Source organism: Vipera berus (assembly GCF_964194415.1).
Source record: "Vipera berus genome assembly, chromosome: 4".
Taxonomy (NCBI): Eukaryota; Metazoa; Chordata; class Lepidosauria; order Squamata; family Viperidae; genus Vipera; species Vipera berus.
The window spans coordinates 120,497,275-120,511,719 of record NC_138206.1 but is presented as its reverse complement, the minus strand read 5'-3'; the positions used below and the strand labels follow the sequence as shown (position 1 = coordinate 120,511,719).

General features: G+C 48.0%; 1 protein-coding gene across 2 annotated transcripts in view; it reads right to left on the bottom strand.

Annotated features, from left to right (window-relative positions):
- Positions 1-2,566: 2,566 nt before the first annotated feature.
- NAA16 (N-alpha-acetyltransferase 16, NatA auxiliary subunit) overlaps positions 2,567-14,445 on the bottom strand; it is a 51,324-nt gene continuing 39,445 nt past the window's right edge. For both annotated transcript variants that reach the window (XM_081327998.1, XM_081327999.1), the window contains exons 15-20: positions 13,255-13,448; positions 12,040-12,148; positions 10,926-11,024; positions 10,635-10,778; positions 5,490-5,587; positions 2,567-4,665 (exon numbers count right to left, since the gene is read on the bottom strand). In XM_081327998.1, the coding sequence (XP_081184124.1) occupies positions 4,465-4,665; positions 5,490-5,587; positions 10,635-10,778; positions 10,926-11,024; positions 12,040-12,148; positions 13,255-13,448 (845 nt within the window). In that variant the 3' untranslated portion in view covers positions 2,567-4,464. The remainder of the gene's footprint in view (positions 4,666-5,489; positions 5,588-10,634; positions 10,779-10,925; positions 11,025-12,039; positions 12,149-13,254; positions 13,449-14,445) is intronic.

Here is a 14,445-nt window from a genome sequence, read left to right as displayed (position 1 = left end):
TCCCCTTCCCTTCCCTTCCCTCTCTTCTTCCCTTCCCTCTTCCTTTCCCCTTCCCTTCCCCTTTCCCTTCCTTCCCTCTTTTCTTCCCTTTCCCCTTCCTTCTCTTCCCTCTTCCTTTCCCTTCCCTTCCCTCTCTTCTTCCCTTCCCTCTTCCTTTCCCCTTCCCCTTCCTTCCCTCTTCCTTTCCCTTTCCCCTGCCCTTTCCCCTTCCCTTTCCCCTTCCCTTCCCCCTTCCTTCTCTTCCCTTCCCTCTTCCTTTCCCCTTCCCCTTCCCTTCCCTTTCCCCTTCCCTTTCCCCTTCCCTTTCCCCTTCCTTCTCTTCCCCTCCTCTTCCTTCCCCCTTCCCCTCCTTTTCCCCTTCCCTTTCCCCTTCCTTCTCTTCCCTTCCCTCTTCCTTTCCCCTTCCCCTTCCTTCCCTCTTCCTTTCCCTTTCCCCTGCCCTTTCCCCTTCCCTTTCCCCTTCCCTTCCCCCTTTCTTCTCTTCCCTTCCCTCTTCCTTTCCCCTTCCCCTTCCCTTCCCTTTCCCCTTCCCTTTCCCCTTCCTTCTCTTCCCCTCCTCTTCCTTCCCCCTTCCCCTTCCCCTCCTTTTCCCCTTCCCTTCCCCCTTCCTTCTCTTCCCTTCCCTCTTCCTTTCCCCTTCCCCTTCCCCTCCTCTTCCTTCCCCCTTCCTTCCCCCTTGCCTTAGAAGATTTTAAGGTCCTTCCAGCCCAATGACTCCCTATTGCATCTTCTTTCCGAGAACTTAAGCAAGGTGGACCCTTGGGCGCCTTGCTAGTTCTTCACACCCAAGTCCATAATTTTCACCCAGAAGTTCACCTACCACCTCCTCCTACCTTTCTAGCTTTTCCTGTAGAGGTTCATTGCTTTCACCTTGAACTCCATCTAACGTGTCCCCTTCTACTTTTTTCACACAGAGCAATAGATCCGCGTCGTTAGTAGAACGATCTCAAAAGCACGTTACTGAAGGTGGAGGCAGAATAATGGTGATTTTGCTCATTTTTCTACCACACAGTCGTTTTTTTGAGGCTTACAAATTTATATTTTTAATTGTTGGGGATGTTTTCCACCGAAGAAGCCAAGTTCCCTCTAGTGGAGAAAGGAAGGTGAACATAATATCTGCAGAAGACGGCTTTTCCGGCCACCGCTTTATAACCGTCAGTATTCCAAGTCTGGACCATTCTCTGCTTCCGGCTTTTCAGGCATATCTGACATTTAAAAGGTCTCCTATTATGAGCGCGCCACCTTTAAATATCCCAGTGGAGCTGAGGCACTAATTATCCACCGAATCTTGAATGTGGTAAATAGACTACGGTAAGGAAGGTTGGATAAAAAAGAATACCAAAAAAAATTAACACAAAAAATTACACAAAATTAACATGAAAAAATACTTTAAAAACCCCATATCTATCTTATCTTTCGATCTATCTATATCATCTATCTCTATCCATCCATTATCTATCATCTATCTATATCATCTATCTTTCTATATCATCTATCTCTATCACCTATCTATGCATCTATTATTTATCTATCATCTATCCATTAGCTATCATCTATATCATCTCTCTATATCATCTATCTCACCTCTTTCTATATCATCTATCTCTACCTATCTATGCATCTATGCATCTATCTATCTATCTATCTATCTATCTATCTATCTATCTATCTATCTATCTATCTATCTATCTATCTATCTATCTATCTATCTATCATCTATCTATCTGCCTCAATGGAAGTGGCTGACAACACCCCACTATTCCCTCCCTTTCCATTCTTTTATTTTAATTAATATCAAGAAATTAAATTTTAAATCCTTATCTATCATTTTAATGTTTTATACGGCGTTTCATTTAATGTCTGTTAAGTCGCCTACAGTTTCCTTCGGCGAGACGGCCAGTGTACAGATTTGATAAATAAATATAAAAGATTTTGAATTAACTTTTTTGGTGTGTGTGTTTAATATTTAAAAATATTTAATATTTTTAACGCTCCCTGTAGATTTATAGTTTTTTAAATGTTTTTTTAAACAAATTGTGTAATTTGTTTTCAAGCTTTTTTTTAAAAAAAAATATTGTCTATATCCCACCTTCCCATCATGCTAGTTTGTGACCTAATAAAGATTTGATATACACAACATCTAATCCGCCATCCGTTCCAGGAGAAAACCTTTGATGTTATCTACATGGGATAAAAGACATCGTCTCGTGCATGTGACTTCTGCAAAATTAAAAGTCCCATCATTAACCACGGTATAAGACATTGGGCACCAATACAATGTGATCACAGCTAGTCCTCCACCGCCCTGAGTCCTTTGGGAGAAGGGCGGTATATAAATAAAATTATTATTATTATTATTATTACTGTCTCACTTAGCAACAGAAATGTTGGGTTCAATTACAGTTGCAAGTTGAGGACTGCCCGGCACTCTTTACAGAAAAGGCAGATTAAAAGATATTAAATTGGTTATTCTTATGTTGAGTCCTTTCACCCTAGTGCAGTTGTAGCCTTGAAAATATTATCCATCCTGTGTTCAGTTGGCATTTAAACACACAATGCCAGCAGCAAGTGTACAAAATAATTTATTACAGCATTACATTGTTGACTTTTTACAAGTAAGTTTTTCATTCAACTATTGATCCTAAGTAAATGACAAAGGAGATTATCTTAATGACATCTTGGTAAATCTTCCCTTTTTAAAATTTTGCATAGGACCTCAGTCATCTTAAATATTTACATTACTGGGGGGGGGGGAAATGAAAGCAAACTGGTTCCATTGTCTTTTTTTAAAAACAATTTTTTTATACAAGCCACAGTGAATTTCCTTTTACATTTTCAGGAATCATTATTTATCTCCTGAAAGGGGGAAAAAAACATTTAAAACTGAATTAAAACGTTGATAGGTTATATGCGAAATGCATGTACGGTAAGATATAAAAAATAAACGGTGGGAAAAAGAGGCAATACGATTTATAATTGGACTAAGTTGTGCTTTAAAAAAAAATAATAACCTCTTAACGTTAATAGCTTTGCAGCATGTAATATGACGGTATCTTTGCGACTACTGGTTTCCGATTCATTTCCCGAAAATTTGAATGGAGCTCACCATTTACATTATGGTCACATTCTCCGCTGGAAGTGAAATGTTTTACAATTCTCTAAGTAATAACAAGGGGTCTTAATAATCATAATAAAGGCAGCTTAATGGCAGTAAGTGTTCAATGAATCATTGAAAGGAATCGTGAACCAAAATAATTTACCGTTTTAAAAAAAGCCACGTTCTCCAATTTAAAAACCCAAATGCACCTTTCCAGTTAAATCAGAATTTCCATACAACACTAGGAAGCTGACAAAACTATGCCAACACACGTCGTCAAGGATCCATGCTTTGAAAGAAGTGGAAAAGAGTATTTGCAGCTCAGGGTTGAGACAAGGGGTCCTTAGTGCTGTCTGAGCTGGGTGGTTTTCTTGCAGACGTTTCATGACCCAACTAGGGAACGTCATCAGTGCTAGGAGGGAGCGGGGTTTGCTGCTGTGGTTGTTACCTAGTTGGTCAATGTATCCCAAATGTGCTTTTTTCAAGAGGCAATTTGGACTTCCTTGTTTTTTTGAAGACATTTTGCTTCTCATCCAAGAAGCTTCTTCAGCTTCTTGCAGACAGCTGGTCGTTTGCCTTCTTTTAGAGAGTCGTTGAGGCCACTTGGACCCTGAAGAGATAAACCTCCAAGTGGCCTCAACAACTCTCCAAAAAGATGCAAATGACCAGCTGTCTGAAAGGAGTATAAATCCTTCCACTCCCCACCATCCGGTCAGAGCCGAAGAAGCTTCTTGGGTGAGAAGCGAAATGTCTTCAACGATAAACAAAGAAAGTCCAGTTACCTCCTGAAGAAAGCGCCTGTGGGACAACCTTGACCTGGATGACGGAGAATCTCCATAGACTCCATAGTTGAATCTCCATAGTTGGGCAACGCAACATCTGCAAGAAAACAACCAAGCTCGGCGAGCACCAAGGAGCCCACAAAAACCTAAAACCGATGAAAAACATGTGCGAGGATATATTTATCCTGGTTTGTTAACGTTCACATGCAGGATTCTCCAGGGATGGGGACGAAGCCAAGATGGCGGCTGCTGCTTCTCCCCTTACGGACATCTTCCTTGTATTTCGTCCCACACGTTTTGAAAGAGGCGATCGTATTTATTTGTGTGGGCCGTGGAATTTATGGGCCCAGGATTAAGAATAGAAAGATTTATAGCTGTACAAGTATAAACACGACCAGTATTAAACAAAAAGGGTTGTGTGCATCAACACTGGCAGCTCTTGTTGAGGGGAAAAAAGGAGTTTTACAGCACAGCAGATTTGCCTCAAGCTTCCCCGAGTTGGAGATCTGAGTGGTTCCGATTCGATCCAGTTGAAAGATCCTGAAAGATCCCTGGACTGTCAGGGGCGAGTCCCGCCTTCTGTTTTTAAATCTCATTGGTTAGCCCTTCGTGATTAAAGGCCATACGATTCGCGGGGGCAAAGCAGCTGTCCTCTTCACCGGCGGGAGACATAAAGGCCGTCGCTAAAGGGAACAGTTTGTGGCATGCGGTCCGATACGCCTCGCCCTGGCTGTGACAGTCTCCAAATGTGCCATCACGCAAGAAGTCCAAGACGGTTGTTAAAGTCTGCAAGTAACAACAACGCAAGCAGATATGTCAAAAGCCAAATTCTTCGTCAGATTTAACCCAGGTAGCCCTCGACTTACCAAGAGTTAATTTGGTGGCCGTTTGAAGTTATGACGGCATTGAAAAAATGACCGTGTTTCACACTTACGACCGTTGAGGCATCCCCACAGTCCCCCGATCAAAATTCAGACGCTTGTCAACGGACTCCTACTTATGACGGTCGCAGTGTCCCCGGGTCAGGTGATTCCCCCCTTTGCGACCTTCTGACAAGCAAAGTCAATGGGGGAAGCCGGTTTCGCTTAACAACCGTGTTACTAACTTGTCAACGGCAGTGATTTGCTTTAACCATGGCAGCGAGAAAGGTCGCAAAACGGGACCAAACTCACTTAACAAATGTCTCGCTTTTGGGCTCGACTGCGGTCGCAAGCCAAGGACCACCTGCAGAGGAGACGACCAGGCTGAGCCCGAGGGGGGGAGGGGGTCAAACGCGTCATCAGTCATGAGTCCCTGCGTGCCCGCAAGAGATCTCAGTCCAGCCCACCTTGAATGCCTTACTTATCTCCTGCTCATTTCCCTCAAACTGTTAGTTGGCCAGGTTCTTGTCGAGAACTTAAGAAGCTTGCAATCAAACTTTATGCCCATTTGAACTGCCCAAATCTCCTGATTTCCTGGGCGCTCAACATTTATTTTTCCCATTTGAAATTATTCTGGACTTGGAAGTTTCACCCCGGCACCCGACAGGCCATTCCTTCAAGCAATAATGAAATGTGTATTTAAAGGGTGTGCTATCCCAAACTCGGGGAGGAAAAAAGGGTTATTTTTACCTTCACGTTTCTGTCCCTCGTCATGTCGTCCAGCCTGGTAGCAATGGCGATTGCTTTCTCTTGCCTTGAATTATCCAGGAAATACATCATTTTGGCACCTCCAAGAGGGGGGAGAAAAGAAAGCAGCTTATTAAAAGCAAAGGGTGTTAGTTTTATATGAAGAAAAACCCAGGCGTTTAGCTGCTGCAGCCCATTATACTTTATATTATTAATCCGTTTGAAACAATTACGCAGAGAAGTAGTTTAAGATTTTAAAAAAAAGGAAGACATCCAATCTATTATGCATTAGAAAAATATATTTATTTGCTGGATGCTATTGTCGCTGTTCTGAGATACGAACACCAGAGATTTTTATTACATGGAAAAAGATCTTCCTGCTGGTGGCATTACTGACCAAACACTGAGACGACGAAATTAAAAAGTAGTCACAACAACACAATGCAGAAACGTATTTTTCTTTCTCTCTCTGAACGAGAAGACAAAGTTAAGCCTGTGTATTCATCAGAAGTCAGGGAAATTAAATCAAAGGATAACCTAGCTTCTTTATTGCTCAATCTAGGCTTGTGACCATATGCTTTATAATACAGGTTGTCCTGACTTACGACAATTTGTTTAGTGACCGCTCAAAGTTACAACGGCACGGAAAAAAGGGACTTACGACCGTTCTTTCACTCTTACGACTATCCTCATGATCAGGTGATCAAAATTCAAAGGCTTGGCAACTGGCATGTACTTATGACCGTTGCAGTATCCTGGGGGGGGTTGTCACGTGATCCCCTTTTGTGACCTTCTGACAAGCAAAGTCAATGGGGGAAAGCCAGATATAGTTACTAACTTACCGTATATACTTGAGTATAAGCCGAATTTTTCAGCCCACTTTTTGGGCTGAAAAACTCCACTTCGGCTTATACTCCAGTCAACAAAAAAAAAGAACTGTCCGTTCGTTCGGAACAGGCTGCTGAGAGAAGCTGCCTCGCCTGCTGCGCCCCCAACAACCGCCGCTGCCGCTTTCCCCCCCCCATCGCTCACCCGCTGCCCCCGAAAATGCAGCTGCCGCTTTCCCCCCCCATCGCTCACCCGCTGCCCCCGAAAATGCCGCTGCCGCTTTCCCCCCCATCGCTCACCCGTGCTTTCCCCCCCATCGCTCACCCGTGCTTTCCCCCCCATCGCTCACCCGTGCTTTCCCCCCCCATCGCTCACCCGTGCTTTCCCTCCCCATCGCTCACCCGTGCTTTCCCCCCCCATCGCTCACCCGTGCTTTCCCTCCCCATCGCTCACCCGTGCTTTCCCCCCCCATCGCTCACCCGTGCTTTCCCCCCCCATCGCTCACCCGTGCTTTCTCTCCCCATCGCTCACCCGTGCTTTCCCCCCCCATCGCTCACCCGTGCTTTCCCCCCCCATCGCTCACCCGTGCTTTCTCTCCCCATCGCTCACCCGTGCTTCCCCCCCCATCGCTCACCCGTGCTTTCTCTCCCCATCGCTCACCCGTGCTTTCCCCCCCCATCGCTCACCCGTGCTTTCTCTCCCCATCGCTCACCCGTGCCGCCCCGAAAATGCCGCTGCCGCTCGCCCGCTTGCTCGCTTCCTCGCCCGGGGACCAGCACCAGCCAGCCAGCCCGCCGGCGAGAAGCCCGGCCCGGAGGTGAGGGGAGGGAGCGGAGTCGCTCACCCGTGCTTTCCCCCCCCCCATCGCTCACCCGTGCTTTCTCTCCCCATCAAAGATCCTTGGAAGTAATGGTTGGAAAAGTTTGCAAGTCTTTGGGAAAGTTCAAGAAGTGAAAGGAATACCCTCCTCTTGAAAGACCAGATAAGGCAGACAGGGAGATGAAGAGTTCAACCGAGTTTCCTCTTTTGTTCAGGCATCTGCACCCGCTGCTTTTAAACTCGCCTGGCGCTGCAACGGCACCCGTTTTCCCCGGCGAGTTTTCCCTACCTGGCCCCTGCAGAATCGCGGCGGCGCCCCCGGAGAAGCCTACCCCGAGGCTGCGGCCGATTTTTCCTTCTCCTAGACTCTGCCGCCCAGAGCGTTGTTTCTCCCCCTCGTGCGTGCATGGGATGAGGCGAGAAACCAACAGCCTGCGTCCGTCTCTCTTTATGTATATTTCTGTATATATCTTATCTCGGGATCTAGACCTTTCGAAGGAGAAGGGGCGGCTGGAGTTCGTGAGTTGCTGTGGGACCCAAGGGTTGGGGGAAGAGAGATGGGAGGGAAAAGGGGAGAAACCTGCCGCTGGCTAGTTCTTTGTCTGATCGGGGAGCCTGAACAAAAGAGGAAACTCGGTTGAACTCTTCATCTCCCTGTCTGCCTTATCTGGCTTTTTGAAACGCACCACCGGCTGCTCCGTCCAGAAGCCCAGATTCGGGAGGGCTGCTTGGCTTCCACTTGAGCCCATCTATGTCCGCGGGCCCCCCCCCCCACTACCCCTAGACCTCCGCCGCCGGCGGAGGCTGGATCCGCGCTCCGCAGCGGCAGGGCGCGGATCCAGCAGAAAGAAGCAGGCAGGCAAGGCACGGAGATCCGGAGACCTGCTGATGATTGGGGAGGTTTGGGCACCTCCCCAAACCTCAGCAGGTCTTCGGATCTCCGTGCCTTGCCTGCCTGCTTCTTTCTGCTGGATCCGCGCCCTGCCGCCGGCAGAGGCTTGTGGAGCACGGATCCAGCCTCCGCCGGCATGCAGGCAAATCCTGCTAAAGGGCTTTCCCCCCCCCACACTGGATCCGCGCTCCGCAAGCCTCTGCCGGCGGCAGGGCGCGGATCCAGCAGAAAGAAGCAGGCAGGCAAGGCACGGAGATCCGAAGACCTGCCGAGGTTTGGGGAGGTGCCCAAACCTCCCCAATCATCAGCAGGTCTCCGGATCTCCGTGCCTTGCCTGCCTGCTTCTTTCTGCTGGATCCGCGCCCTGCCGCTGCGGAGCGCGGATCCAGCCTCCGCCGGCGGCGGAGGTCTAGGGGTAGTGGGGGGGGGGGCCCGCGGACATAGATGGGCTCAAGTGGAAGCCAAGCAGCCCTCCCGAATCTGGGCTTCTGGACGGAGCAGCCGGTGGTGCGTTTCAAAAAGCCAGATAAGGCAGACAGGGAGATGAAGAGTTCAACCGAGTTTCCTCTTTTGTTCAGGCTCCCCGATCAGACAAAGAACTAGCCAGCGGCAGGTTTCTCCCCTTTTCCCTCCCATCTCTCTTCCCCCAACCCTTGGGTCCCACAGCAACTCACGAACTCCAGCCGCCCCTTCTCCTTCGAAAGGTCTAGATCCCGAGATAAGATATATACAGAAATATACATAAAGAGAGACGGACGCAGGCTGTTGGTTTCTCGCCTCATCCCATGCACGCACGAGGGGGAGAAACAACGCTCTGGGCGGCAGAGTCTAGGAGAAGGAAAAATCGGCCGCAGCCTCGGGGTAGGCTTCTCCGGGGGCGCCGCCGCGATTCTGCAGGGGCCAGGTAGGGAAAACTCGCCGGGGAAAACGGGTGCCGTTGCAGCGCCAGGCGAGTTTAAAAGCAGCGGGTGCAGATGCCTGAACAAAAGAGGAAACTCGGTTGAACTCTTCATCTCCCTGTCTGCCTTATCTGGTCTTTCAAGAGGAGGGTATTCCTTTCACTTCTTGAACTTTCCCAAAGACTTGCAAACTTTTCCAACCATTACTTCCAAGGATCTTTGATGGGGAGAGAAAGCACGGGTGAGCGATGGGGGGGGGAAAGCACGGGTGAGCGACTCCGCTCCCTCCCCTCACCTCCGGGCCGGGCTTCTCGCCGGCGGGCTGGCTGGCTGGTGCTGGTCCCCGGGCGAGGAAGCGAGCAAGCGGGCGAGCGGCAGCGGCATTTTCGGGGCGGCACGGGTGAGCGATGGGGAGAGAAAGCACGGGTGAGCGATGGGGGGGGAAAGCACGGGTGAGCGATGGGGAGAGAAAGCACGGGTGAGCGATGGGGGGGGAAGCACGGGTGAGCGATGGGGAGAGAAAGCACGGGTGAGCGATGGGGGGGGAAAGCACGGGTGAGCGATGGGGGGGGAAAGCACGGGTGAGCGATGGGGAGAGAAAGCACGGGTGAGCGATGGGGGGGGAAGCACGGGTGAGCGATGGGGAGAGAAAGCACGGGTGAGCGATGGGGGGGGAAAGCACGGGTGAGCGATGGGGGGGGAAAGCACGGGTGAGCGATGGGGAGAGAAAGCACGGGTGAGCGATGGGGGGGGAAAGCACGGGTGAGCGATGGGGGGGGAAAGCACGGGTGAGCGATGGGGGGGGAAAGCACGGGTGAGCGATGGGGGGGGAAAGCACGGGTGAGCGATGGGGGGGGAAAGCACGGGTGAGCGATGGGGAGAGAAAGCACGGGTGAGCGAAAGAAGCAGGCAGGCAAGGCACGGAGATCCGGAGACCTGCTGACGTTTGGGGAGGTTTGGGGAGGTGCGCGCGCACCTCCCCAAATCTCCCCAAACTTCGGCAGGTCTCCGGACGGCGGCGGCTTGGGAGAGGTGCGCGCGATCCTGGAAGCACCGAAGCCTCGGCTGCGCGCAAGTCCTCGGTAAGTTCCGGGCGGTCACTTGCTTCGCGTCTCCTGAGGGAAGGGGGGGCGACTGGAGCGGGCGTGTTTCCTCGCCTGCTGGGCGCCGCGATTTGCCCAGGGAACGCGCGGGCCCCGAATGGCAGCGTGGAACGAGGAAGCGGACAGCCAGGGCTTCCCCGAGAGCCGCGGCCACACAGGGTATTCCTGTGTATTCAGGCTTGCAAAATGGCGGATCGAGCCTCTGCTGGCGGCGGAGGCTTGCAGAACGGCGGATCGGCTTATACTCGAGTCACGAACTTTTTCCAGTTTTTGGGGGTGAAAATGGGGGTCTCGGCTTATACTCGAGTCGGCTTATACTCAAGTATATACGGTAACAATTGCAGTGATTTGCTTAAGAAACGCGGCAGGAAAAGTTGCAAAATGGGGCAAAATTTACTTAACACATGTCTCACTTAGTAAAGGTCGGGCTCTGTTGTAAGACGAGGACTGCTGCACGAGAAAACAGTAATGAATTTGCAAAATTCTGTCTTACGCAATGAGCACGTCAGATTGTGTTAGCTCCTGTTCTGTTGCACATGGTTTATTCCTGCAGTGAAATGTAGGTTTATCAGCATATCAGGGTTTAAACGCACCAGCCCATACGTACCTGAGAGCAGATGCCGTATAGAGGTAGAGTTACGTTTGAGGAATTCTTCGTTAAAACTTTCCAAATCTTTGCTAATAAAAATCTTCTCCATTTCTTGGGTGAGAACTTTGTTCACGATTTCTGGCAGGTTGCTGTGGTTTGACACTACGAATATAAAGAGCACGTGTTGTGACCTCGAGTTAGGATGCAAACCAAGATATTGGTCTGCTTGTTTTTTTTTAATTTTTAATTTTTAGCAAACTCAGCAGAATTTTACCCCAAAGCAAGCGGCTGATTTTATTTCATACTTACCACACTTGGAAAATTTAATCAGACATTCGTGGAGCCACGGGTGGCTGTCGTCAATAGCAAAAGCTCTTTTAACAGACTGCAACATTAGCAGAAACTTTCCTGGATTGAAAAAAAATATGCAGTTTTATTGTTTAAATAAGGCCCCATGGGAAAAGGCGTATTATGTGTGTGTGTGTATAAATATAAATATAAAAATAAATACAACTATAAGAAGTAGAGGACGCCTGGTTGTTGAACTGGACTATATAAATTACATAAAAAATCCTTTAAACAAATGTATTGTCTGTTTGTCTATATCATATCTACATCTATCTATCAATATCTATGTCTGTCTTTCTGTCATCTGTCTGTCTCTCTTTATCTCTATCTCTATCATATCTATCTCTATTATATCTATCTATCTATCTATCTATCTATCTATCTATCTATCTATCTATCTATATCTATCTATCTATCTATCATATCTATATCTATCTTATCTATAAATGTCTTTCTGTCTATATCTGTCATGTCTCTATTTCTATATCTATCTATCTATCATCTATCTATCTATCTATCTATCTATCTATCTATCTATCATCTATCTATCTATCTATCTATCTATCTATCTATCTATCTATCTATCAATCTATCTATCTATCTATCTATCTATCTATCTATCTATCTATCTATCTATCTATCTATCTATCTATCTATCTATATCTATGTCTGTCTTTCTGTCTGTCATCTGTATGTCTCTCTTTATCTCTATCTCTATCATATCTATGTATTACGTTTGAAAATATTATTAACAGAGGCCTGCTTGTTGAACTGGACTATATAAATTAAATAGCTTAGAGAAATACTGTACATTATATGGTAGCCAAGCATCTTTCTTCAAGATTAACACGTTTATGCAGGAGATGAAATATATCTTGACTGTTGCAGCGCTACCTAAAATAGATTTAATTAAGCTAATCTAGAACTTCTCCCTGTGTTCTGTACAGATAATTTTAGAGGCTAAGCAAATTCGACACGTTGATCAGAATGTAAAATTGGCAGAGGGTACAGCACAAATATAAGCCTCACAAAACCATCGACTTATTTGTACACGTTACAACTGCGCGGGTTTTACCTTTCCTGAAGTAGATTTCAAAGGCTAGAAGATGGGTATCTATGTTGTCTGCCACAAGGCTCTTCAGAGGTATGAGGAACTTAATGGCCTCCTCTAGCGGATTTTCCACCTGCCTCAAGAAAAGAAATCTGAGTAGGTTACAAGGGAAGAGTGTGTGTAAAGAATGTCAAAAGAGTAAGCTTGTCGTAATTTGGTGCCAAAGTCTTTGCTCTTTCCCCCTTTTTTCGTCATATTTGAGTAGCCATGCTCCCACGGTAGAGAGATCAAAGAGGATAGACAGGTTGAGCTGCTCTCTCACTTCAGAAGACATCTTGACTTCTCGGTTCTAATCTACAGGAAGGCCTCGTCTTACAGCAGTTCTTTTAGAGACCGTTCAAAGTTACGACGGCACTGGAAAAAGCAACTTACGACCGTTTTTCACCCTGACGACCATTTTAGCATCCACATTGTCACGTGAACAAAATTCGGAGGCTTGGCAACTGGCATGTACTTATGACTGTTGCAGTGTCCTGGGATCACGTGGTCCCCTTCTGCGACCTTCTGACAAGCAAAGTCAGTAGGGGAAGCCGGATTCACTTAACGACCGTGTTATTAACATAACCACTGCAATGATTTGCTTAACAACGGCGACAAGACAGGTTGTAAAATGGGGCAAAACTCACCTGAGAAATGTCTCACTTAGCAGTGGACCTTCTGGGCTCAAATACCTGTAACTCTGGTAGCAAACATAGTCTTACTTGCCTCAGCTGTTATCTAGCGACTAAAAGTAACAACCACCATCCAAGTTGTAGGAACTGGCTAGGACACAATTTCTCCCAACCGAAAGAGTCCTTGCCACAGTTGTTAAGTGAATCACTGCAGTTGTAACACAGTTGTTACGTGTAACAGGCTTCCCCCATGGACTCTGCCTATCAGGAGGTCGCCAAAGGGGATCACGTGACCCCAGGACACTGCAACCGTCGTAAGTACGTGCCAGTTGCCAAGCATATGACTTTTGATCATGTGACCGCGAGGAGGCCAAAACGGTTATGTGGAAAAACGGCCCTAAGTCCATTTTTTTCCAGTGCCGTTGTAACTTCAAATGATCACTAAACGAACTGTTGTAAGTCGAGGACTGCCTGTGGTTAGTTTTTAGAAGTTAGGCTGATCTTCTTACATCCAGGAGAAAACGCGCAAGGCCAAGAACCCCGCCGATGAGGCCAAAGTCGGATTTACCCGTTCCAGTTTCTCAGGAACTAATTCCTCCTTGGGGCCGCTGGTCTCTTCCTCTTCTTCGTCTCGCTTCTTCTTCTGACTCTTCTGCTGCCGCTCTCGCTCGGCGTGCTTCCGCTCCTCCTCCAGCTTGGCTTTCTTCTGCGCCCGCCTTTGTTTGCTCAGCATCTTCTTCAGTTCTTTGGCAGAAAGGTTTTCTGTGGGGAAAAAAAAACAGAACGTCTTTGTGTTCTGTCCCAGCCTACTTGGGTCCTGGTTACGCTCACAAGGAGAAGCCCCTCTTCCAACAAGCAGGCAGGAACCCCAAGAAAAAAGCAACCCCTTTTATTATTCGCAGACCTGAGTCAATGTCCAAGGCAAACAAACACAGTCTACAGAAACGCCATCCTCAACACGAACGGTGGCCTTCGGCAACCGGCACCTCCCACACCTTCCCTTTTATCATTCAGGCCTGGCTTCCTAATGCCTTCTCCTTTGCCTTTGCAGCCGCCCCATTGCATTCCTCTGTCCTGCTCGCTTCTCTTGCCGGCGCTTTCGTGCATCCTGGATTTGTCCCAACTGTGCTTCGTCACTGTCCAACTCAGACTCCCAGCACAGCTGTGTCTCAGCCTGAAGGCGAGTAGAGGGGCCAGGCTCCTCATCCGACTGTAACATTTTGGAGCTCCTCAGAGCCTTCCTCTGATTCTTATGTCACTCCAGGCCCCTCCTCCTCCTCTTCTTGATTCCTCAGACTCAGCTGCTGGGTCCACTGGGTGGCGAGGAATCACAACAGTCTGTTTGGACACGGGCTGAATCCAAGGTCAGTTTTTTTTAAAAAAAACAACGAACCACAAAAGGCTACGAAAATACAAATTTAGCTCTCGCATTCAGCTTCTCCAGGTGCTCCTCGGTTTACGACCACAACTGAGCCTTCAATTTATGTTGCTAAGCGAGACACCTCTTCAGTGAGTTTGGACCCGTTTCGTGACTTTTCTTGCCCCCGTGTTAAGCGAATCGACTGCAGTTGTTCAGTTCTTGAATGACTCCGGCTTCCCCGTTGACTTTGATTGCCAGACGGTCACAAGAGGGGGGGTCACATGACCCCGGGACACTGCGCGACCGTCGTTAAGTATGAGATGTTTGCAAACCGTCTGGATTTGGATTGTGGGAGCACAGGGACGCTGCATGGCTCGCAAGTGTGAAAAATGGTCGTTA